This window comes from Vanacampus margaritifer, chromosome 1 (assembly GCF_051991255.1).
Source record: "Vanacampus margaritifer isolate UIUO_Vmar chromosome 1, RoL_Vmar_1.0, whole genome shotgun sequence".
In the NCBI taxonomy this organism is placed as follows: domain Eukaryota; kingdom Metazoa; phylum Chordata; class Actinopteri; order Syngnathiformes; family Syngnathidae; genus Vanacampus; species Vanacampus margaritifer.
This window is the reverse complement of record NC_135432.1, coordinates 59,391,479-59,417,223: the sequence shown is the minus strand read 5'-3', so window position 1 is coordinate 59,417,223 and position 25,745 is coordinate 59,391,479. Positions and strand designations below refer to the sequence as shown.

The following is a 25,745-nucleotide window of genomic DNA, read 5'->3' as shown; positions in this document are numbered from 1 at the left end:
AAAAAAAAATATATATATATATATATATATATATATATGTGTGTGTATATATATATATATATATATATGTATATATATTTAAAAAAATAATAATAAAAAATAAAACATTTTTTTATTTTTTTAAAGAGGAGACCAATGATGATGTCAAATCGAATGAACAATACTGAGCTCTCCTTAAAAAAAAAAAAAAAAGATTTTTCACTTGAAACTAGTCATAAAAGTGTTTCCACTCAGTTTACAATAAAAAATAATCAGTACATTTTTGAAAACTTTTTATGCCTGAAAGGAGGTAGCATTAATAGCGACTAGCTTGAAGCTGAACAGTTAGCATATAATAGCACACTCAAAATGGTCATGGTGGTTTACTGGATACTAATGTAATTGAGCCCTCCTGCTGGCCTGTCAATGGAGGTTTTCTTTCTACAAACAGAACAGCTGCATCACTTACGCAGTGTGGACTGGTTGCTTAGTGGTTGCAGGTCGCGGGGTCTGGACCTTGGTGCTATCAATGGCCTGCCTTTCTGCGGGCCGTCTCCGCGGTTGGTCTCTCTGGAAAAGGTTGCTGCCCGGCTGAACGCGCCTCAGAGACCCTCTGTCATGGATGTACACCTGCTCGGGGGCCACCTCCTCACAGCGGGGCCCCTGGAAACCCGAGCGGCACACGCAGGTATGCGGCCGGCTGCAGGAGCCGCGGTTCTGGCAGGGCGGCTGGCAATCGGCTGAAGAGAGAACACAGATGGAGTTCAATTTTTCAGCAGGTCATTTTAGAATATTTCCCCCCCAATTGTATCAAGAATCAGTAGTAGAAATGTCTCCTCTTATTCTGGGCACCGGGGCTCATTTTAAATGCATTCAATCAAGAGCCCGTTAGCTTAACTTCTGGACCTTTTCTCTAGCTTTAATGTAGCAGAAAGCCTGAGGAAGGCTGTCATGTTCAATTTCTTAAGCATACATGTGATCAACTACTTATCCAGCTTCTGGCTAAGGTAAAAGACTGTAATCAAGGTTCAGAGTTCTGTTTAGGGCAATAGGGAGCGATTTCGTCACACATCTAGAATTTGGTGGGTTTAGCTTCACTGCAAATTAGGATGGATTGAACTACATGGGTCAGTGACAGGATTCCAATTTTTAGCTCCCAAATGGCATAATTTTGTATATGAGTCATGGCAATGTAAATAAAAATCGTTTATCCTTACATTAGAATCAGACCCCATCAAAATATGGATAAAAGTCTTATATAAATTTGACATCTACCAATGTAACCGCAATGTGAATGAACAGAAGGGATATACCAGGTGTCAGCAAACTTTACTGTCAAAAGAGCAATTTTAGGACAAATAAATAACCAAAAATCTGTCTGGAGATGCAAAACATTTGAACATTGTGATGAAAGAAACAGTGTGTTAGTGTTAGTCCAATGTACTGAGGGCCCAACAGCTAATTAGAGCTGTACCATAACAGAAAAATATGCCGCACCCAATATTTTGACATTCTCTTTTTGGATTATTTTTTTTTATTATTTTTTTTTGTCGTAATTAGACTTTTCTGCCTTTCTGTCAACTTTCTGACATTTTGGGCAATTTTATGGCCATAGTATGGGACTTTTCTGTCTCCTTCCTTTTTTGGACATTTTATGGCTATTTAATTAATTAATTAATTTTTTTGCCTTTTTTGCTGTAAAATTTCTGACATTTTGGCCAACTGGACATTTTATGGTAATTTCTGGAATGTATTCTTTTGTTTTTGGGCATTTGATGGTTACTTATGTTTTCTTATATGATTTTTTATTCAATTCACTGACCTTTTTGGCAATTTCATGGAAATTTAATGGAAATTTTCTGCTTTTCCTCTTCTTTTTTTGGATATTTTATGGTCACTTTCTGATATTTTAAAAAAACTTTTTGATTTCACTGACTTGACTGACTTGACTTTCACCTCTCTTAAAAATAAATCACTTAAAAATTTGTATTCTGACATTTTTTAAATATTTGATTATTCGTTTTTTATTTAATCAATACTATGTAAAATATACATATTAATTTCCAAATTTTTTTTAGAGCTCTACAAGGAGCCACAGGAGAGGGAGCCATATGTGGCTCCAGAGCTGCAGGTTGCAGAACCCTGCGATATACCCTGTCGATGTGAGCATGAGAGCGGGGGAGGAATGAGTTTTTAAATATTTGATACTTTATAAAGAGGTATTACGTAGATATGTAGCTTTTATTTAAAAAACAAGCTCCATCTGAAAGCGATAACTATACTCCAAAGATATACGGCTGCATAATATTTATGAAATGTCAGCAAATACATTGTGCCGAGGTCATGTCACGGTCATGGAAAAATAATCTGTGTCAGTGGGCCGACCCACTTCCACATCCTCCCATCACACTACAGATACTTCAAGCTCCGAAAGCCCGGCGGCATGCCATTTAAGTAAACAGCCTCTCCATCTGGTGACACATAGGTTTTTAATAGAGGATGCTTGAGGGGATTTATGACATTGTCCTTTTAACGGTAAATCAGGCCACAAAGCAAAGAGCAGCACTCTGTCAACACCGCTATGGAATGTTATTGACATAGACGGTCTGGACACTGACAGATTGCAGGCCGAAACACTAGCACAGCTCCTGGAATTGAGAAAGCCCCCCCGTTGCCTTCAACTTGCCATGTACTTCCTCATATAGCCATAGTTCTCAGGTTCCGTGGCCTTTATTTCTTTTTCACACTAGGGAACGTCCACCATTCACATTTTTCCCCCATAAATGTTTTCTTTATGTCAATACACTAGGAAAGACAAACTCAATTCTGTGTTTAGGTTTTCTCACCATGAATGGTAATCGAAAGACCAGCCCATTGTGCGCAGTCATGGTGTGATGTGACAACAAAAGCTAACAACCTAAGGATGGAATATCGCACTCTCTTGAGGTTTGAGGTGAAGCCAAACGGATTCATTCAAACACTTAACGACTATTAGAAAAAGTCGGACTGTTTTGCTGATGAATTGTACACCTATATACAGAAGAAATGGGGTGGGTACGGCTCAGTAGTGGTGACGGGAATTTCCCATCATGGGATAAAATGGGAATGATCTGACTCCTGGGTTCTGTCTGGCAAGGGGGTCAATACATCATCAAGCTTGTATGGCCTGGCTATATTTATATTGTCTTGGTCTGTTCAAGCTCAAGTTTTGGAGACGAATACAGAGGCCACATATTCCTGTGACATTTTGAATCACACTTTGAGATAAAAAAAAAAAAAAAAGTTTAGATTTGCCCTCTCTTGTAATCACACAAAATTCATTTTGGATGACTCTACTTAGAAATCTGAGCCACTTTATGAGGAACTTAGTATCCAAATGTGTTTTTTGGCAATAGCAGATATTATTCCACTTGTAAGATTCCAATTCTCTCTGTTCTTTTTGATCAATTTATTATTTATATATTGCACTTTTATTCCCAACCAAAAGCGGCACTGTTGATTCTGTCACAACTAATTTGCTGTCTAAAAAATGACAATACGTACTGAGCTCTGGGATGCCGAGCTACATCCATGCAGACCACTACTGTCCACTATGGATACTGATAATTAATGCCTCCCTCACAGGCTTTGGAAATAAGCAGCTTGTGTAAAAAATAAAAAAATAAAAAGAACTTACTTGATTTCACACTTGATATGTGAGCAGGCACATAGGAGGTCCAACAATTGGTATAAAACAATAAAAAGTATTTTTTTTAAATTATGTTTATTATTTTTATATTAATTATATATTAAGTAGTTATGATTTTATATTAATTAATTATGAATTATATTAATTTGTTTGTATAAATTATTATTATTATTAGATATGTTTATTTATTATTCTTATCATTATGTGTAGGGCATTTGAAGATTTTCAAATGTCACTTTAAATCAAAAATCGCCTGAACAAGATATTTTAATACTCGTGTGTTTATGTGTGTCTTCAGTGATGTGTGAAAGGCCATTCTTCCAGTAAAAACATTGTCACAGAACCTCCAACAATGACACTGGCATGGACAGGTCAGTTACATGCACCCCACATGAAGCCTCTTGGCGGGCCTTGGCCTAGAGCGCTGCTGCCTGTCTGCGTCTTCAGTGGACCCTGCCTCTGTCCTGGTGAGCGCATTGTCACAGTAATTGCTGCCGTGCAGATTTGTCTTTGCACATCATTAAAACTAATTGCCTCACATTCCATCCATTTCACAAATATGTGCAGTGATCATTACTTTGAGAGAGTAATAAAACCAGAATCTGTCAGAAATAAAAGAGGACAAATGGCAAACATTCCTGACATTGCCACTTTGGCCTTAATTATTACGGAGACGGAGTGGGCAAGTTTTGGGAGGTTGTGTCCAAATCCAGTCATCTGAAAAGACGATTAAGATTGTTGTTGGCAGATTGGAACACCCCAAACAAACATGCTGATGCAGTCGAATCAGCAATAAGACACATACTAATATGGACCAAGCATTTTTTTCTACACTTTGCTGGAGCATTTCCTCTTATAATAAAGATTATAATTCTCTCCCAGTCCCGCTCTGCAATCCACGTACACAAACCTAAAATAGATTTAAGGAAGTTTTTAGTGCTACAGTATCATGCCTAAAGCGTTATGCTTTGTGAGTGCACCCTTTCCAATAAAATAAGTAGCTAAGTATTGTGCAATGTGAAGTTGGTTGGATTTCATGTGATCACTTTAATATGAATGTTTTGGTAAAAGGACTTGGGGCTGTTTTTCAAGGTAAGTAGAGTTCCCTAATAATAATTTAGGGTTGGCTTTACTTGGCAGAAATAGTGGTACAAAAAAAAAAAGTGAAAAAACTGTTTTGAACTGTTGTATTTTTATTGTTTAATAAAACTCATGACATGCTTTACATCTCTGGGATTTACCTGCAAAAAAAAAAAAAAAAAAAGATGGATTTTGCGGCTTAACTCATTTTCCACTAACAAAATATTAACCAGAATACCTTATTAGACTAGTGGGGATGCATAGAACCTAATATTGTCAATCATTTTATTTTATTTTTGGAAAGGGGGGGGGGGGGGGTTGACTTCCCCTTTAAAGGTAATGGGAGGCAAGTGTTTGTAAAATTCATTTCATTTCAAGTGAGCGTTAATCTCTTTGCAGCATGTGACTTCCACATGGTTGCCAGTCCAGCGCTATCACCGCAGGCCTGCCAAAACCTGACGTCGCTGTCCGCAAGCAAAACTGCATCGACTGTAAAGCTTCTCTCTGGTTCTAATGTGAAACAGACAGGGGCATGACAAATGATCATGTATTTTCTCCTTGTGGTAAATCTTACACGGTTTTATATTTCAGCAGATTATAGAGCCTCTGTCACATATTATGCGCATTTCTGAATCAAGTGTTTTGGTCTAATACGGGAGCTGGAGCTTTTAATTCTCCACACCACCCTCAGCTCATTGGGGGGATTTTGCTAACCTACAGTCGACCCATGACTCTGTGTACATTACTTTCAGCTATGCTATACTGTGCACCTTATACTCTCGCGTTCAGTGTCTAACGAGCCACATGCCGGGCCAATCTGAGGAAGATGTGCCAGCGCCTTGTAAAGCTGACTCGAGCAAAATCCACAAACTTTCATTCTCCAGGGGGAGTGTTACGTATAACCAACCGCTTCCATATGGTCTTTAAGTGGGAGGGTGCTCCCCCCCCCTGACAATGGTGCAGTTTCAGCGGGCGTGTGGCTGCTTTTTTTTTTTTTATGTGGCTGTCAAAGCATCAATCAGTGGTGAAGTTGCGTGCTTCTTTGAGAAGCATGGTGTTATGAATGTCCAAAAACAGCCACAAAAATGACAGATCTACAACTACAAGGATAATTTGACTAGATCCATGGTAGTCAAATCCATTCCAGTGATCCGTTTAGCAGGACAATTTAGCTGCCATAGTGCGAACGTAGCACATCTTCCCGTAGCTGAGATCACGTTGTCTTGATACCAAACAATTTGATACTGAATCAACAGAGCCTCTGATGGTTACAGTCGAATAGTGATTTTCATATTGCTTGAGGACCTCATAGTGGCCGAGGGCATTTACTCATTCAACTGCAGATTTGTAGGAGGTGTTAAGTAGGCATTTTTGGAAGAATTTTAAACAATGTTAGTACACAGCAAATTTTGTAGAGTACATTTTACTCTAAAAAGACCATATTTGGTCCCAGTCGTAACTAAATTAAACTTTATACTTGGAAGAGAGTAAATATTCAACAATAACAATAACAAAAAAAAAATCACTTAAGGGCTGAGGAACGATCACAGAACATTAAGGTTGGGAGATGAGCCATGCCAGTCCTACTGTGTGTCAGTATATTGCTGGTGTCAGGTGGAGTCCTCATACCTCCGACCATTTTTGCTCTCCTTTTGGACACACCAGCAATGTTATCCAACAGTAGACATGGCATAGCTCAAGTGATAGAGTGGCTGTCTCCCATGCTGAAGGTTGTGGGATTTTATTATATTATTATCGTTATTATATATAATATTTTACTCTCTTCCGAGTGTAAAGTTTACTCTGTTTAAACTGGGAGCAAATATAGTCATTTTCATGTTATAATTTCAAGTGAAAGTGAATTTGAACCCTGGTGCCCTCATCCAATTCACTAGCATTTGAATTGCCTTTGTTGTCAAACAAGTACACACACAAACACATTTCTGACCATGATGATGTCCAGAAGGGGCAAAATGTGTCAATGTTATAAAAGGCATCCACAATTTTAATTTTTTTTCCAAAAATAGGACCTGCAAAACTTCACACAACGAGCTCTAAAACACGGCCAAAATGATTGATAATTCATAAAGGTCAGCCATTAGGCTTTAAAGCAAAATAAAAAGACTAATATAGAGAAAAGCAGCAAAATCCCAAAACAACAAATAAATAGCTCCCCGGAAAGATGCACATGACATTATGAAGTGATCATACAGTACGTCCATTTAGCATAACAACATCTTCAATACTGCATAGTGAACTTTTTTTGTTTCGCCACATGAAATTACTCGAGACAGTGTTTTGAAGTTTGGTGCTGCTGCTTTGTTTAGCAAAGAAGTTGATCTGATGTAATTATTTCTTTAAAAGGAGGTGCCTAATTAAGGGAGGTATTAATCCGTCCCAAGTGGGTGTCTAATTGTAATGGGCCACAATGGTAAGCGATGCCGCCTACTCCAGTCTGCAACTGCTATCTAAAAAAAAATCCAAAGTGATGAACAGCTGAAGACCAGTGATGAGTAAATCAATAAAACCGAAAACAGGATTCCATCCATTGTAGGTGCAGGCGTTGAGTAATACCTCATTTTCACGAGACTTTCAACAATGGTAGCAATTAGAGAAGCATGTGGCGCAAGCGGAGGCTACAAACAGACGCACCAGCTGGAGTGGCGAAAGCAGCACTCCTGGTTTTGGGGAAGACAAAGTGAGAACAGGTTGTCCAGCTTCAATGTTAATGATAGCTTTTGGGAACGATGGCGTGTGTATGGATTACAGGATCTGCCTAATGGCTCATAACTCTCTACGAGGCTGCCACAGGGGAGTGTGAACTGTGAACCGCGCAACCCCCCACCCCAACACATGTAAAGGCAAGGAGGGGTTTGCGGCTGTCTGCACAGCCCTAATTTTACCCTCTGCTCGGTGAAATCACAAGCTAAGAGGCATTTTTAAAACCTCCTCCTGTTCTTGTAAAACATCTGTAAAGACCGTTTTAACCCTCTTCGAAAACAAGCTTTCATGTTTCCCTAGTTATTGTGGATGCAGATGGAGAATGGTTTCCAACAAGCGGTACAAAGTTCACTTAAGTTCGTGTTTTGGGTCGATGTTTTCATCATTCAGCTTTGTACATAGTATGACATCATAACAGCGAGATAGCATGTAATTCACCTATCAACTAAGCTTTTTATCCACCATGAGCAACTGTAATACAGTAACTAACTCCTGCATAAGTCTGAATGTTGATATTTAGCATTTGCAAGAAATGAAGCAAAATGTCCAAAAAAAAAATGACCATAAAATGTTGGATTTGCACCTGAATCTTTGGCATATTTCGTATGCAAAACAGGAGGAAGAAAGCAGGACAGCATTGAGAAGAGTGCATTTAGGAACTTGAGACCTCTTTGATATTCAGATTGCATATGTGAGACATAGCACATCACTAAGTATCTACCCCCCAAAAAAAAAATCACACATCAAATCCTACACATCAGATGGTAGGCCAAAATTAGCAATGGCGAACTATGAAAGAATTCAAATCAAGGATCAAAAATGGGGATTTATAGAACATATATTCAGGAAACAGGCAACAAACAGCACATCTGGCACTAAAATTGAACCTACAAAGAAAGAGAGGACAGTGAAGTCCAAAGACAGCTTGGTGGAGGTCAACACAGACCAACCAGACGGAGGTGACGGCCCAAGACAAGTGGAGAAGCCTCACTGGCAACCAAGACCCCAATCGAGGTACAGTATAAGGGTTTACATAACTATAATAATAATAATCATCCTTGGCTGATGCAACAGTCTTCTGCAAACCTTTTGTGGAAATCAGTTGGTAATTTTTGCACAGTCCTGCTAACTAATAAAACCAACAAGAAAACCACACGACATGTACATTTCACATTCTTAACAGTGGAATTGCATCATTTTGTTTGATTTTCTTGTGTTTCCAGCTGCACTCACTGCAGTTGTGTGAATGTAAATAACCAACATTCAACAATGCAGTTCAAAAGTGTTACTGGATGAATTTTCGCTAAGCAAGTATAATAAAACAAAAATGCTGCAATAGATGCATGACTAAATGATGAGTTTATCTGAATCTACTCACTTCCTCCCTTTTACAATTCGTGTAAGCGGGTATCATATTTTTGGATATTAGAGCCGTGAAGGCCGAGATGATTGTTTGTTTCTATTAGTGCGCCAGCATTTTTCAATGCGCTTTAAAAGTTTAGAAAACAGTCACAGATGTATCGATGTCCTTGATACTTCGCCAGCTGTATCACAGATGTTCAAGACAACAATGAGCATGTTCGGTTGCTTTCAAAATTCCAAAGTGAATTTGAGAAGTTTAGAGTGTGTGTTATGATGCTTGTTAAATGATCTTATCAGTCAGTGCCAAACAACTCAGGGAAAAGAGTCACAACATTGAGGATTCCAGGTTGATACAATATGAATTAAACTATATTGTGATTTGCAGGGTGAAACAAATATACCTGTTGAAAAATAAGACAGTATTGGTAAATTGGAAGAGGCTTGTTGCATAAATTGTGCACTAATTCAAAGACCGGTACTAGTAAATATGCATGCTAGAATATTTGTGGTACTAAAGGTGGGCATTTGAGTACTGTAAATGTCCTTGATCCACTATGAGGTGAATTAACAATTAATCTATTTTATGATTTTTAAATTTATTTTTATTGTTTTTAGGATGGCAGAATCTCAGAATGTTCTGAAATCTTGTTTCTATGCTAGTGTTGTCGTAAAGAGTTGGAGAACTGAATGGATAGAGACTGAAAAAGTTGGTCACAACAGTGCAAAATTTGGGGTAAAGGAAAAAAAATTGAAAAGATGCTCATTCCTATTTGTAATATAAAAAAAATGATTGCACTATAGTACAAAAACAACCTTCGCGGTATAGTTTTAGCATATTTAGCTGAGAAACCAGTTGGGGCAACATTGCATAACAAAGAGCTTTTAATTTGTTACCTCCTCAATTGTTTCAATTTAAATCACAATTAATAATGCATTTGAAAATAAACACAATAACTTCAGTTGCCACTTCAGGTTTCTTTCTTTTTTTCTTTTATTATTGCAAATTAAAACTAATTCCAAATTGACCTACAAGATCTAATTGAGGATTAGCACATACAGACCCAAAACATGTCAGCAATTCAACTCTCATCTTAATTCCAAAGCTAAGTAGCTTACGGTTTTGTAAACATATTTCTGTGGCCATTCTTCTCAATTCAAACCTTTGCTGAACCTGCACACGTTCTCTCTCGTCTTAGCATTTAATATGGCGGACATTGACAATATTCCCACAGCAGATCAGAGCAGTTTTGTGAAATGGTGCTGTTAATATTCTTGAAACACATTGAGGCTAATTTTAGCTGAGATGTATTGCATCTATGGAGTCATCCAGCTGCAGCTAACTGAGGCAGAACAACTGCTGGGCTATGACTGGGTGAGGCTAAAATATGGCTCCCTGAAGTTCGCTAACAAAGCTGCAGATGTGCATAAAGTGGCAGTGGGGAATTCTATACAGTAAGTCCTCCTGACACCAAGACAAGACGTTACATTCATCTCGTCGAGAACTTTCCAGTTTAACGATACGGTACCGCCAAGCCTGCACATGTGCTCACTTTACCAACCAACGATGCGTCTGGTTATTGGCAGCCACTGAGCTCAGTTATACCAGACTAGAGAAAACAAATAATAGCAGGAATGTTCTGTTCCTTCTACTACTGTGATCACTTAGAGAAACAATGGACCTGATTTACTAAGATACCAACTAACGAGAACTTAATTGAGTGATCCTCTCACAGACATGTGCAATTAGGTTTGCACCCATTTAGCACATGCAAACTTTTTGGTAAATCAGGCCCTGTGTGTGTTCTGTCTTGCATTCAAATTTGGCTTATACTTCGTAAACCGAGGACCCCATGTACCATAGTGGTGTTTAATTCCCCCAATGAACAGGATTTAGTCGCTGGACAACAAACTCCAAGCTGACAAAGACTATTTAATAAACAATGACGTGAAGGTGGACTCCCCGGACAACTAGTGGTCCAATTCCTATCATATATTTGCTCTGAGCTCAACCGAAATTGAACAATGAGGTACTGTTAAGAAGCCATAACCCACGACACCCAATCCGGTCTCCTAAGTAAAGCCTGAAGCTGACACTTTTAATATTAGACATTACTTCAATCCCTACAGCGGGAATTTCCTAGACACAGCTTAGCCCCGATATGTTTTCATATTTCACTCCCAGCCAACAAGTTTTCCCCCCAGAGTGAGAAGGTTTCTCCTGCTGCCAATGCCTAATAAAGCTTAAGCGAGGACAGTTGGAAGATAACCCTGTTTTCTCCACGGAGGTCTTCTTAGCCCCCCCCTCCTTCCAGCCTGGGGACCACAGTGTTGGCATCTCGTGGCTGCTTCGCTTCACTGATGACAGTCTTGCCTCCAGCCACGGCTCGACATAAACTGGTTCGGAGCAGTTACTTTCTGGCAGATTAAAAGTACACTTTAATTTGGACAACTGCAACCTGACGTTAAACGTAATTAACACCTCACTAAGTGTGCCTTTAGCAAGGACTTGAGGGGGGGGGGGGGTGGGTGGGGGGTGTAGGAAGGAAGGAAGTGGATCTAATTAGGAGGTTGCTGGGGCCAATCAGTTTGTTGTGTAATCCACTTGCTGGGTTATGTGTGTGTGTGTGAGAGAGAAAGCAGTAAACAAGTGGCCAGATACTGTAGATTGAGCCTTGTAAACAAAGTTCACTTGTAAAATGTAAAAAAAAGCTGCCAAAAAAAAACTAAAAAAAACTTGAACCTGTTATTTCACAAAGGCTCACATAAACCTTAAATGAGATTGCAAATGTGGTTTCTATCATTTTAAACAGACCAGGTAACGTATAACATAATGAGGCAGTCCACATTTAAATTCAGCACACACATGCTAATGTGACGGGTGGGGGGACACTTGTAATCTGTTGTTGATAATTCATTCACAATTAATGTATTCCACTCTCATCTGCTTGTGATTATGTGCCGGTGAAGCTATTTATTCAACAATGATGTGGTGAAATAAAAAAAGAAGAAGCTCAAGACCAAATGAAGGTCTTGTGTCCAAATGAATTGAGAGTCATTTCAATGTCAGAGTCTTAATAATGATAATAAATATAATAAAAAGGCAAACACGGCATGATGAACGTGACCAAAGAACATTTTCATAGGGCAATTTCACTTGACAGGACAGCCATTAGTCACTATTACCTATGTTATTTTTCTGTCTGTTGGCAAAGGCTTGTAAAGCTTCTCTGTCTACAAACTTTACTGGTGGGAACAGTTGGGATATAGAAACACCGAGCACAAAATTAGGTAATACAAGAGTTGTACCAAAAAAATGCTGTATTTGCAAAGATAATTGGGAAAAGAAAAGAAAAGAAATGGCTCCGTTTTGACTGACAGTGTCAAAAAGAATACTGTAAATTTATTATTGTGGTTGTTGGCAGTTGTTTGGGCAGCTTGGCTTTGGTTGAAGTACTTTACAGCTTCATTTATTAGGTCTGGAGTACCCAGAGAAAACCCACTAAATGACACACAAGGAAAACATGCAAATCCCACACAAGATGGCCGGAGACGAGATTGAACCCAGAAGACATTCAGATTAAACATGTTAAAGGGGAAGTAACCCCCCCCCCCCAAAAAAAATTATTGACAATAATATGGTCCACTGGTCTTAATATGGTATTCTGGTTAATATTGCGTGAGTAGAATGAGTTAAGCAGCAAAATCCAGACGTTTTTAACAATATCAGAAGGCGGCCATTTTGCCACTTGCTGTCGAGTAAAAATGACATCACAGTTGCTCAGGTAACGACCAATCACATCTCAGCTTTAGAATACAGGTGAGCTGTGATTGGTCATTGCCTGAGCAACTGTGATGTCAATTTCAGTCAACAGCAAGTGACAAAATGGCCGCCCGCAGAGATGAATACAAACGGCTGGATTCTGCTGCGTAACTCATATTCCACAAATGTAATATTAATCAGAATGTCATGTTTAGACTAGTGAGGTCACATATTGTCAAGAAATGTTAAGGTTGACTTTCCCTCTAAAAGGATGCTTACGTTTGATGCAGCGATTGGTTGCTGGTGCCACAGCCCAGCCAGAGCAGCACTGCTGACCGCCGCACACATTTGGCCTGCACAGAGGGAGACGTACACAAGAACTTGGTAAGACAAGATACTGATGGGTCGGAGAACGCTAACAATAAGTGTGTGTGTTCTCGTCCCTTTGCATGACAAACCGATCTGATTTAATGTTTTGGGTTCAGATCATTCTGTTGGGGGTGGCCGATCAATAATGACATGACACCTTGGAGAATACTCTTTAATAGAATTTAAAGCAATAAGACGAAAATCAGGGGAGGGTCATGAAACTCTATCTGAGCGTGGATCCTTCTTACCATCGTGCGAGAGTCCACAGTAAAAACAAGCGTGGAGTTATTTGAACCTTGAAGAGATTATATGAGACACATGGGACTTGAAAAGCACCCTGCATCCTCAATAAATCATTGAGCAAATGAGAGACGACATGTTTAAAAAAAAACGGGATTCTTGCACTCGTTAATCCTTGTTTGCAGCCAAGGCGTTGTGTTTTTTTTTTTACAGTAGAGCGCAAGTGCAACTTGGGGGCGCTGGGCTGGCATGGATGTCGGGGCCCCGTCATCGCTTCTCAAGATATTACAGTAAATGCATGTCTGACTCATGGAGATTTAAGAAGATAGGATGCGGATTGACTTCTCAACCTCGCTTGGATTTTACTCATTAAGCTCTGCGTGTTGCACTGAGGCGCCACGGAGATAACATAGTCGTTGTTTAGGCCCCTTTGGCAAGCTCCGCATTGACGTAAATCAAACACGCCAAAGTCATCAGTCAGCACATACAAATCCCATCACCTGATTTACTCACGGAACGAACACTTTGATAGCGCAGGTCGCGATTAAGACGATAAATCAGCTTGTGTTAACACCTTGTCGTTTGTTTACTAGAAGCGTGCCGAACGAAGGAGTCGTGTTTCAGCTGCACAAAACGGGAGTAGTGAGTCAGTGTGAAAGTGAAAAAAGGGCTGCGGGGAAGAAGCTGAGCGATCATTCTGAGCGGAAATGTGTCGTGAAAAAAACACTCGAGTCATGTAAGGCTGAATGAATCAACATGGTCAAATGGAATCGCTATTCATTTATTACATTGTTGGCAAGGTCGAGGAAAGGCCTTACACATGTTGCACGTATGCTAACGGACACACACACGCTTGTTCAATTCAGCTATGCGTAACTGTCTGTCTGACTAATGTAGGGGTTCACGATATTATTATTTTTTTAGCAATTCAACAAAATGTAGGCTGTGTGTGACATATGGGCCAAATACAAACACATTGAGTTCTGTGTGAATCTAGGACCTTTGAATAAATTGGCATACAGTAATCCCTCATTTATCGCGGAGGTTGCGTACAGACGGAATCGGTAAAATAGCGACCATATATTTATTTTATTTACATACATTTAAAACTACAGACGCTCCCCTACTTACGAACATTCGTGTTACGAACAACGGTACATACGAACATGTCTGCGCGCATGCGCGCATGTCAAAAAATGTTCGGAAAGAGATGCTGTAAGTTAGATTTTTTATTGCGCACCTTTTTCCGAGTACTGTAGTGCTTCTTTCCGCCGCTAATACCGACGCTTGGCGCTGTGAGAGCTCACCCAGCATTGGAGGCTCAGCAACGTGTCGAGGAGGAGGAAGAAGAAGAAGAAACGCCTGTCGCTCATAGATAAAGCCATCGCACTCTTCGAGCAGCAAGACCCAAATATTGAAGGTTGCACAAAGGTTGCAAATCAATTGAATGATGCCATACAGTGCTACCGCATCATTTATGATGAAAAAAGAAGAAAACTGTGCAATCGTAGTTAGATCGCTTCTTTCGGCCAGTTTCTAGTAAATCCTCCAAGGAAGATACTCATCAACCCTCATCTTCTTCTCCGCGACCCTCAACTTCTTCCTACATTGAAGTTACGGAGGAGGAAGTAACTTTTGAAGCCCATTCCAGCGACGACGAAGAACCTCTCATGATATAAAATCCTCCTCTTCCTCCTCCTCCATCAAATCCTTAAGCATCGAGTACATCTTCCAAAAGTAAGTTAAACTTCATTTTATTTATCTTATTATGTACATGTACATACTGTGTGTGTCTCTCGCTCTCTCTCTCTAACATACGTAGTACAGTACTGTACGTATTCTCTTTAAACATAAATTATAATACAAAATATAGCACTGAAGCAACTTACGAACAAATTCACCTTACGAACGATCGCTCGGAACGTAACTCGTTCGTAAGTTGGGGAGCATCTGTACGATATATTCACAATACTAAGACTGTATACATGTGTTTTGAAGGTATTATTTTTGTCCACTTGGGGTCTCCATCTTCACATTCAACAGTACTGCATTTGTGATTGCGACTGAATGCGTGTGACTTTAAAAGGCAGAGCCTGGCCAGTTGGGTGATATGGGAGGGACTAATGCTGCATTTGAGGAAAGTGGGAAGTCAGGACGTTTTCGACTTTATACCAGGAAGTGTGTACGAGAGCACCCCCTTGAACTCGGAAATCCCAAGAAAGGAAGAAAAAAAGGACCCCGACTTTTGAAATTATACGGTTAACTACTGAACTGTATGGAATGCTTATGAAATAAGATAAATAAATAAATAATAAATACCTCATTAATCAATGTTCCTCTTCTATTTGATTTATTGCGAGAAGGAAAGTTTGTTGGAGGTCAAAATTTACCACTATCCAGCATTTTGGTTGTTTATTTTCACCTCGAACGATTTCCGGTCGCAACTGGGAAAATCCAACTGGGATCATTCCGATTTCCGAGCTTCCTTCAAGGCAGCATAAGTGAGTGAGTTGACTGGTTGTTTATTGGCTAATTGTTAGCTGCTCTGCATGTTGATTGCCTTGGTGTGAGTTGTGACAATCGGATTATCGAATTATTTTATTGCTTTTGCTCAATAAAGCGATTTCAAAATAATAGCAAATAATCTGTGATGTCGTGAATCAAAGTGAAATGCAATAAATAATGTGAAGGATCCTTCAAAAGTTGCACGATTTGGTCGTGATTCTTTAGCTGTAACGAGTTCCATTCTGTGCCACTTTAACTGCATGGAACCAAATTCGGGTCACTGTGACTCTATTTGTCATTGCTATTGACACACAAGCAGATTCTAACATGGAACTGACAAGTCTAAATACACATTCTAACCTTAGCTTACCCTGTTGGTGTGCCTTAGTACTGGACACTCCACAGTCTCCATTTTGCTGCAGAGCTCCGTTTTCTTGCTGTCCTCAATGTCCTCCCAAATTAAATGTGTCCCCACAGTCTGAGAAGTAAATACAGAGGCCCCTCGCCTCCATTGTTGTTGTTGTTGTGTCTCGTTCCAACTGATGCATTCAATGTAGCACGGTTTGCTGTAACCAACAACCCCAAATTGAGGTGACTGTGTAGGCTGTCTTGATTAATCGAGGTGGTTTCAGAAAAGTTTTTTTTTGTACACGGTGGCTTACAGAATGTTTATTTTAACATAAGGGCAGAATCAAGACAATAACGAAGTCTTGTAGGATACGACAGTAACAAATTTTGTTGAATCAAGTCATCACCTTTCCTACATATGTCCTTTAAATTAGCTTCTTCTTTTTTTTTTAAATACTGAAGAAGATCTTTTAGTTCAGTGTCTGCAATTCAAAGGCAGCCTCTCAAATCCGCCTCTGATCATTATGTAAACACCACCCACTCCCCACCCCACACACCCCCTAACAGTGAGTATCATGCTTTGTCCCTATAGAACAAACAAAACTGGATGCATCAAGGGTTCATTAGACAAAAAGAAAAGAGTTTTAATATGGAAACAAGCAATCTTCCTGCTGGGGAGTTTGTCGGAGACGCACAACAAGAAAAGAGACAGACTCATTGGACAAAACAGGTGGTTCTGATCGCCCTGCACATTTTTTTTTAATGTTCACCAGGCGAGCCGAGCCACAACAACACATGGCCACAGGAACCGTGCACAAAAGAGGGACACTCACACTGAAGCCGTCTGCAGCCATGTCTCAAACACCGAAAACATTGGAGAGACTGCAATGGGAGTTTTAAGCATATTTATGTAGACTAGCTGCGCATTATGTATTTCTTCAAGTTATTAATCACAGCTACTATATCATGTCCTGCCCATGCTCTTAAAATGGCCGCTTCTTGTTTGATTATGGGGAATATTGAGGATCATCCATTTTAAGCAATATGTTGACACTTTTTCCTTAAAGCCAATGTTTGGCAAAGGTGTCAACATGGGGGTGAAGGGAGTTTTTGTTTGGCAAGGTTATGCAGCACAACACTACATTCAAGACCCAGTAAAGTGATTTTTGAGATTTGTTTCTAAATACAGTACAGCATTTTATGCTAATTGATTTTTGGTAGGGGTGTGGCTAAAACATGAGTTGCCACATTATATAAAACTTGAACATCTTCGTTTGTATCCAGCGCAATTCCGACATGCAGTTAGCCAGCTAGCTTGGCCTATACACTGCAAAAAAAAAAGCATCACCATTCGGACAGAACGCCTCGTTGTCAGTTTTGCGCACACGTCACGCAAATAAAGGAGGAATAGTGGGGGGGATTTTTAAAGTCTGACTTGACAGCCTACGTATGGACCTGATCTTCAGACTGGTATTGCCGGTTCAATTTTTCATGGAAAACATATTGTATGATTATCAGTGTTTCGTCATGATTTTTTCCCCCCAAATGAATTTCAATTAGCGTCAATTATATGCGACTTTACACTATGCGCAGGCCAGCTCCAGTTGACTGTATTCTATTGACAGATGACAGGTAAGTGGCGTGGTTTCATTGAATTCAGCGAACAAACACCCGGCATCTAAGAGCTGAGAGAATGGCTTGATTCTTCATGATTTTGAAGCCTCATTTTATGCACTAGACTTTTTTTTTAATTATTATTTGTATTAGATGACGACGTATGTATTTTTACATTATTGGGACTATAATTGACAAATGTAATTTGGTGGCTTTGTGATGCAATGCTGCCTCCACAAGTGAAAATACAGTTGAATCTGCAGGTGCTTGGGGCATACGGTTGAGTTAGCTAGTGTTGGCTTCGCGCAAGGTAAGCAGTGCTGCACTGAGATTTGTTTGAGGTACAAGTTAGCATTAGCTAACAGTGACAGCTTTTGATAAGCAGCAGTTTAAGTTGGTGATGTGGTAGCCCAGTGAGGTTTTTTTTTTTTTTTTTGGGGGGGGGGGGGGGGGGGGGTATACTGTATGTGCATTTGCCTGAAAGGTATATGGACATTTCGCTAACAATGAGTCTAGTTTTCAGTGACAAACTTGCTACTGATTTACACACTTCTGGACAAATCAATTTGGGCCGATTCACAACAAAATTACATAATTCTTACAAATTAGGGATCATTTTATCCATGTTTTAAATCTCAAACTTCTAACTTTATATACACAGATTTTTTTTGTTAACACACCAACTTTTTTACTTTAAAAATGTTGTGGTTTTGGGGGTTGGAACGAATTAAAGGAATTTTTGTTCATTGAGCAAGACGTATTTGATGTGTACTTAAAACAAACGTAAATTGAGTTACAAGCTTTGCCACTAAATGAATTAAAGTCGTAAGTCAAGGTAAGTAGCACTGTAACTGTACTAGCTAGCTGTCTTGAACGTCCAGTGTGGAGTCTGCTATTTGTTACATCACCACTTCCTGGCATGAAGCGTCTGCCAAAATGAGCAGACTGTATCTCATTTGAAATACGAACATATTAATAGACAATTATGGGTGCCATTCTTACCCGACAAGTCGCCTGGAATTCGCCGTACTGGACCTGCTGTTCTGCCGGCGGTTCACTCTGGTTCTGATCTGCGAGGGGGTCACGCTGCGGGGGTGCCTGTCTGTCCTCGGGGCTGCCTTTGACGGGAGCCCGTCATCCCCCCGGGCGTGGGTGGTCTCCAGAGGGCTACTTTCACCACTTTCCGAGTGACCCCAAAGCGTCTGCCCGGCACCGGGAGCTCTTGTCTTCCCACCTGTCGAGGTGCCCGTGTGGCTGTCACCTACGTGAACCAGCGCAACGGCCAAAAGCACCACAACAGCCAAGCCGGTACGCTCCATTTTGTTTACAAATAGTAGCCAAAAAATGTCCGACAGTTCAACTTGGGAGCTAATATGACCACACAAAAAAAATCTTCAACTTTCCTTCTGAAGTTCACTTAGACGCCATTCTCTTGAGTGGGTACCTCCTCATAATGACCAGGTAAAACTGCCGGCAATGTGTTCAAAACTATGATTAAAAATAATAATAACAATGACAACGGAACTTTCCTCTCACATCAGACAAACATAGTCCTTCCTTTCTCCTCCAGTGAGGCGCCAAAAAGAGCAGCGAGCTGCTGAGGCTGAGCTCCAAATGTGAGTGAGAGAAGCAGAGGAGAGACCATGTGCTTGTGTGTGTACGTGTGTGTGTGCGTGTGTGTGTGTGTGTGTGTGGTGCTCGCATGAATATCACCACCTCCTCGCCTCAGGAGTCACCGGGAAGAAACAGCCCCCTTGTCCACGGTATTGTTGCTTCCACTCAACACACAACTCTTGACAGCCATCTTACATCATGTTAATGCTGTGCACATACTGATAATAGGGCCAGATTTGAGCATTTTCATTTGTCTCTGAAATATTTTACCTGTGGTGACTTAAGGCAGATAATCCTAAATTTTTGTGTATAGTGCTCACGTAACAATAATTCAAATTTCATCCGATTGTCGGCTCTTGAGCGTCAGATAAGAGTTTCATGGAAAATTTGAGAATAAAGTTGCATTTTGGAAATTATCTTGTTAAAATATATTGTATATATTCACATGGTGAACTTTGACTTGATATATGGAAGCAAATTGACTCGCTGGGCTCCAGGCTATTAAAATATTTTCAGGGAGATAATGATTTAAAAAAAAATTAATTGAATTGATTTCTAACGAAATATAGTGACATTCACCACACTGCTGATCTGTCTCCCTGCACTTGAAAAAAATGCACCAAAATCGCGTTACACCACCTGCTTAGACCTGCTTTTACCAAGTCTAAAATAAGTGCACCGTATGACTTCTTTTCTGGAAAAATTCATATATATTTTTTCATTCCTGCATTTTTTTGCTTGTAAACTGGCTTCTTCTTCTTTTTTTTTCAATTTCTGAGCCATTTATGGTTTGCAAATAATGCATTATTAGATACACAATGTAGTTATGTAAAATTTACCTTAGAATTATGAAAGGAGCCCCCCACAGCAGTAAAAAAAAAAAAAGAAAAGTTTATTCATACAAATAGCTTATTGTTCTAGTACTAGTGCTACATAATTAAAGGCAAAAACAATTACACGCTTTTCCACTAGATGGCAGATGTTAGCATTAACCCTTTATACATCAGGTGTAGGCAAGTTTGGTCCTAGAGAGCCGCAGTCCTGCATGCTTTTGATGTCTCCCTCCTCGAACACAGCTGCACAGCGTAATTATGAGCTGATGATTTGAAACACCTGGGTCGGAGGCAGGAGACACCGAAAACATGCAGGACTGCGGTTTTCTAGGACCAAACTTGCCTATCCCTGCTTTACATCAATCAATTATTTCCATACACGGAATTCGGCTTTTTTTTTTTTTTTTTATCTTTTTGTTTGGTGGTGTTTAGTGACATTTTTCTAATGAAAAATAATGTGCCTTGGCCCAATAAAGGTTGGAAACACTGCATTGAAGCGACCTCTTTCAAGGCCAAGTGCTTGCAGCTTTTTTTTTAAGCCAATACTGCTGTTTATTCAGAATTGTAAACATGCGTCTTGGCATGCGTGGGCATACAGATGTAGCAGATGAAGCTCACATTTCAAACAGCGTCGGAAACCTTGGAAAACTGCTCAGGTTATGTAAGAGGTCCCATTCACGGCCTCTTGTCATCTCTGCTGCATCATCACTCCCCCCTTAACTGTCTGGAAACAACACATTTCTCCACCGCCATTAAATGTCAAACGAGCCAAAAGAGAGCTGGCTCCCAACTCCTTTACTTTCAAGCCGCAATCGATGCACGGCCGCCTCGCTCAGGAGCGCTCCCTGAGCAACACAACCGCACTCCAAGCATGGCGGTCCAAAACACACAGCGCTTGGAGAGGGAGACAAGCAGAGCGGATATTTTCAAAGCTCTTGAAAGAGAGTGAGGCTGCGTGCCACAGCTGATTACAGCTAATCTTGCGGCCCAGCAGAATCGAATTAGAGAAGAAGGATGAATTTATCTTTTAACTGTGCAGTGCAGGAGTCTACCCTGCTGCCCAAGACTGTGGCCACTCCTTCGCAGATCGTAGAACCTGGCTTCTAATGTCTGTTGCCCTACGCTATTAGTGTTTTTCTCATGGGTGTCTTTTTTTTTTATGAAATTGCTCTAATGTGGCCCAATCTGCAGCATCGGGAGGAGAATGTCTTATAAAGGCTCTTTGGAACAAGCACAGCCACGCCTGTCAACCTTTAAATGTAGAGCAGACATAACTGCATTAGAGCGTTTCCAAAGCCAAGCACACAATAACAATATTCAAGTCTGGAAGTCACACTGACGTAAACAAGCTCAAAGGTGGATTGGCTTTTTCTCCACAGAGTACTTAGTGGTTTTAATTGCTTCCACTTTGTGAATGTTCTGCTTTTTCTGCGACTACACACAGTTCACTCATGTGATGCATTCTGCTCAGTTCTCGAAGGGGAATAATCGAGGCCTGATTTAATAAGATTTCAAATAGTAGCCTCTAACTTCTATGATGGCATAATTAGGGCTACGTATATATATATATATATAAATTGGGGTGTGTGGGGGGTTGGGTAATATTCCCAGAAAATAACAAATTTATGAGAAAAAAACTTTTATATTTGTGACATTTTAAAGTGGTAAATTTTCAAGAAAAAAAACCTCACAAATTTGCGAGTTTATTTGCCGTAAATTTGTGAGTTTTTTTCTTGAAAATTTGCCACTTTCTTATTACATTATAACATTTGCAAGGAAAAAACAAGCAAATTTGCAAAAAAAAAAATCGCAAATCTGCGAGTTAATTTCTCGTAAATTTAGGGTTTTTTTTCTCCTACATTTTATAATGTCAAAAATTTGCAAGTTTATTTATTGTAAATTTATGAGTTTTTTTTCTCGGAAATATTATAATACCACACATTTGCGAGTTTATTTCTTGCAAATCTGCAAGTTTATTTCTCGTTAAGTTATGATTTTTTTCTTGCAAGTTTTATAACGTCACAAATTTGCGAGTTTATTTCTCGCAAGTCTGTGAGTTTATTTCTCGTAAATGTCCAAGTTTTTTTCTCGCCAATTTGCAAGTTTATTTCTCATAAAAAATTTTGTTTTTTTCTTGCAACTTTGCCACATTATGTCACAAAACTGAGAGTTTTTTCCCGTAAATTTGTGTGTGTGGGGGGGAGGGGGGGTGTGGGTTAGGAATCTCGCAAATTTGCCACTTAATAATCTCACAAATTTGCAAGTTTACTTCTCGTAAATTTGTGAGGTTTTTTTTTTCCCCAAAAAAATTGTCACTTTATAAATGTCACAAATCAGTTTTTTTTCTTGTAAATTTGTGAATTTTTTCTCGGAATACTACCCCCCTCTAAAAAATATATATATATATTTATACATGGCCTTAATACCCCATTGTAAATTCTGCTCACTTTAATAGAATTCACTCTCTGTGGGTGGGCTTGTTATGTGTGATCTAATAAGATTGCGGTACATTTGGCAACAGGTGTAGCGTGGTAGAAACCGCCCTATTTTTTCCGCTTTAGATAGTTGTGATGATTTTCACCATGGAAAATGTGGGAGAGCACCGCAAGCACAAAATGACGTTTGAAGTGACTGAATTGGAAGTGTTGGTGGAAGAATCAAACTAATGTTTGTTATGACCCCTTTAGACTCACACACAGCTTGCTCATTCATAGAATGGGTGTGCTTACAATTGCGGTGTATAAACGCCCTGTCTGAGGGGGGAACAAGTTGCAGATGAGTTCAATAATCATTTTGAGGAAGCCAGCAACCGCATAAAAGACATGTTTTGTTTGGTTTAGCTAGTTAAAAGTGCGTGGGAATTGGATGTCTCCTCCCATTCTGTGTTACATCGCATGTCAAATTTGGGACAGCATACCTGAAAAATGTCAAAAGTGTTCTTGTGACAGATTCCAAGTCAGCCCTTAGATTAGTGATGGGCCACTTAAAAGATGCAATTTTTTCGGCAGTGCTATAAGAGGCCCATATCGGACCATGCGCTTCTTAATCAGATGTATGACAAAAATGCCATTTTAAATAACAACAAAAAAATGTGCAGACGTCTGTTTTCTATTGAACAAATGTACAGAAGAGTATCTTAATCCTGGAGAACCCAATAACCCTTTTCTTCTTTGGAAAATTATGAATTATACATTAGATGACTGCTATAAATTCACTGAACACCGAAATATATGTTTTTTCAATGTTTTTTTCAATTTATTCCCTAATTTAGGATTAGGGCGAAATTTGACCCTTTGGGATTTAGGGGTATCATTTCGAAAAATCAGAAAAACAAAAACTGTCAGTAAACTATTTAGAATTTAAGAAACATAATCAATCAAATACACATCTACATTGAACAATATAATTTTTTTGTTTTATTTGTTGCATTTTAGCCATCTTGTCACCACCACTCTGGCTCATGTAAGTGCAATATTCATCCACTAGATGGCCCCATGCAGGGGTCAGAAGTGGCACTCTGGATTTATGAAGTTAAATTTGTAATAAAAAAAAAAGGTCTTTGTTATTTGAGTAGCAGAATTTATAGGGGCCAAATTTGACCCCGTGGGTTCTCCATGGTTAATATATTTTAATGCTCAAATGCATTGTACTGTATATAAAATGATCCACTCATCGACTACAAATGCTTTGTAGCAAACAAACTGTAATAGTTTTGAAAGTCAACCCATTGAGAGTTTGCTAAGCATCAGAGATTACGGTCAATGGTTTCTACAGGTCTCAACTAGTGTACAGGTAAGGGTACACCCCAGCGACAAGCTAAAAGTACACTGATGGACTTTTCCGAGCGTGCAGAGAGAGCGACGCGCGGGCGTCCATTTACATCTTGAGTGACTGCCTTGTCGGCGCCAAGTGGGAGAAGGGTTAGAGTTCAAGTGTCCCTATTAAAAAGGCAAACAGTATCACTATAGCCCGAATGTGGGGCTCTCATTTTAAGCAAAGAGCGTCAACCAAGTGCTCCTGAATTTTAAGTGAATCGCCTGAATCGGCCTCTGTGATGGCTCTCAATGGAGAGCACCACCAAGGAATGTCAATCTTTTCGGGAGCTACCTTTTCTTCTTTTTTTTCGCCGTTCGTATCAAAGCTCTCTCTGGGTTCCTCTCTCGGCCAGCAGCGAACATAATACCGACATTGTTTCCGAACAGGCAGCAGTCGGGACCTGAGGGAAAAGGTGGGAGAAGGAGGATTCGTTTTGGCAGAGGTCATGAAAGCTGAAATAATGTACTTCGTTCGTGTTTTATTTCATTGAGCATGACCGTGCTTCCTCTGGCGAAATATTTAAGAAGACCTTCATCATTCTTAGCGCTGATGCAGCGAAAGGAATGAGTCATGTTAACATACTGTATAAAGTACAGCGGTGCCTCGACTTCTGAGTGCCTCAACTTATGAGTTTTAACAAGAAATGAGCTGTCACTCGGCTTATTTTTTTTACATTGACTTGCCAACAATGATGTGCACAGTTATAAAAGTGCTTCAGACTCTACTCTGCTACAGCAAAAGAAAGAAAAAATAATTTGTGACTTCGTAGTGAAACGTCGGTTCATTAACAAATCAGTTTATGAAAAGATTTTTGGAAAATACTGCTTAAAATCACAAACTACAGTACGGTATATTAAATGACATGCACTCCTTAAAAAAAAAAAAAAAAAACTATTTAAATACAATTATATAGGTCACTTGAATCCAACATCAATACACAACTTCAACAAATACACACGCCGGGGAAGTCACAAAGGATAAAAAAAAAAAAAATGAAACAAAGAAATATCAAATAAAATAAATGATAAGCTGTAACCCTAAATAAATAGGTTGTAAAGTTTGCAATAACTATATGCTTTTGCAGGTTTATGGTTCAAAGAATTAGGTATGGAGGAAAAATGTGTTTTTAAATATAGAAAACCCTCAATGGTAAAATTGGATCTATACGTATATAATGTTGATCAAATAATAAGATTTATTGAATACAATTGGGAGAAAGTGCACCACATTCTTCCAAAATAAGGAAAAGTGGGGATAAAAATGTTACACCCCAACTGTTTTGTGTATGGACAAAAACAGAATAAACAAACCAATGTTTCACTTACCTCATCACAAAAACTGCAATCAATATCTAGAACATCCACTCAGTTGTGCTTTCGCTCACTCAGCATCCACGTCATGCACTCCATATGTCACATATTTCATGTGGCTTTGTTTTTTTTTTCTTTGCTATAAATTACCCCCCAGTATGGCTCCCAAAAAAGTAAAAAAGTGCAAGTGATTGTGACCCAGAAGCTGTTTTTTTGGAACGTAACCTCCGCTAAAGAAAGACGGACAGCAGCTGCATTTTATGGCACAACACACAACTGCACTGCAATGTGCGGTGGGAGTGAAGTGTAATCAAGACTTTTGTCTTAATTATAGTTTATATTTTTTTTCAGACGACCGCCATATTAGCACAAAAATGACACCGCAATCTTCAACATCTTGCAGTGACAAGACGGAAGTAAACAAAAATACATGAATAGAAATAGGAAATGTGTCATAATCTATAGTTGGTTTTAACTAATCCTTCGCTCTCATTGATTTAAATAAA

At 39.4% G+C, this 25,745-nt stretch overlaps 1 protein-coding gene across 2 annotated transcripts in view; it reads right to left on the bottom strand.

Annotated features, from left to right (window-relative positions):
* LOC144044067 (latent-transforming growth factor beta-binding protein 2-like) overlaps nucleotides 1-19,281 on the bottom strand; it is a 103,089-nt gene extending 83,808 nt beyond the window's left edge. For both annotated transcript variants that reach the window (XM_077558264.1, XM_077558274.1), the window contains exons 1-3: nucleotides 18,669-19,281; nucleotides 12,870-12,943; nucleotides 449-719 (exon numbers count right to left, since the gene is read on the bottom strand). In XM_077558264.1, the coding sequence (XP_077414390.1) occupies nucleotides 449-719; nucleotides 12,870-12,943; nucleotides 18,669-18,985 (662 nt within the window). In that variant the 5' untranslated portion in view covers nucleotides 18,986-19,281. The remainder of the gene's footprint in view (nucleotides 1-448; nucleotides 720-12,869; nucleotides 12,944-18,668) is intronic.
* Between the last annotated feature and the right edge of the window lie 6,464 nt (nucleotides 19,282-25,745).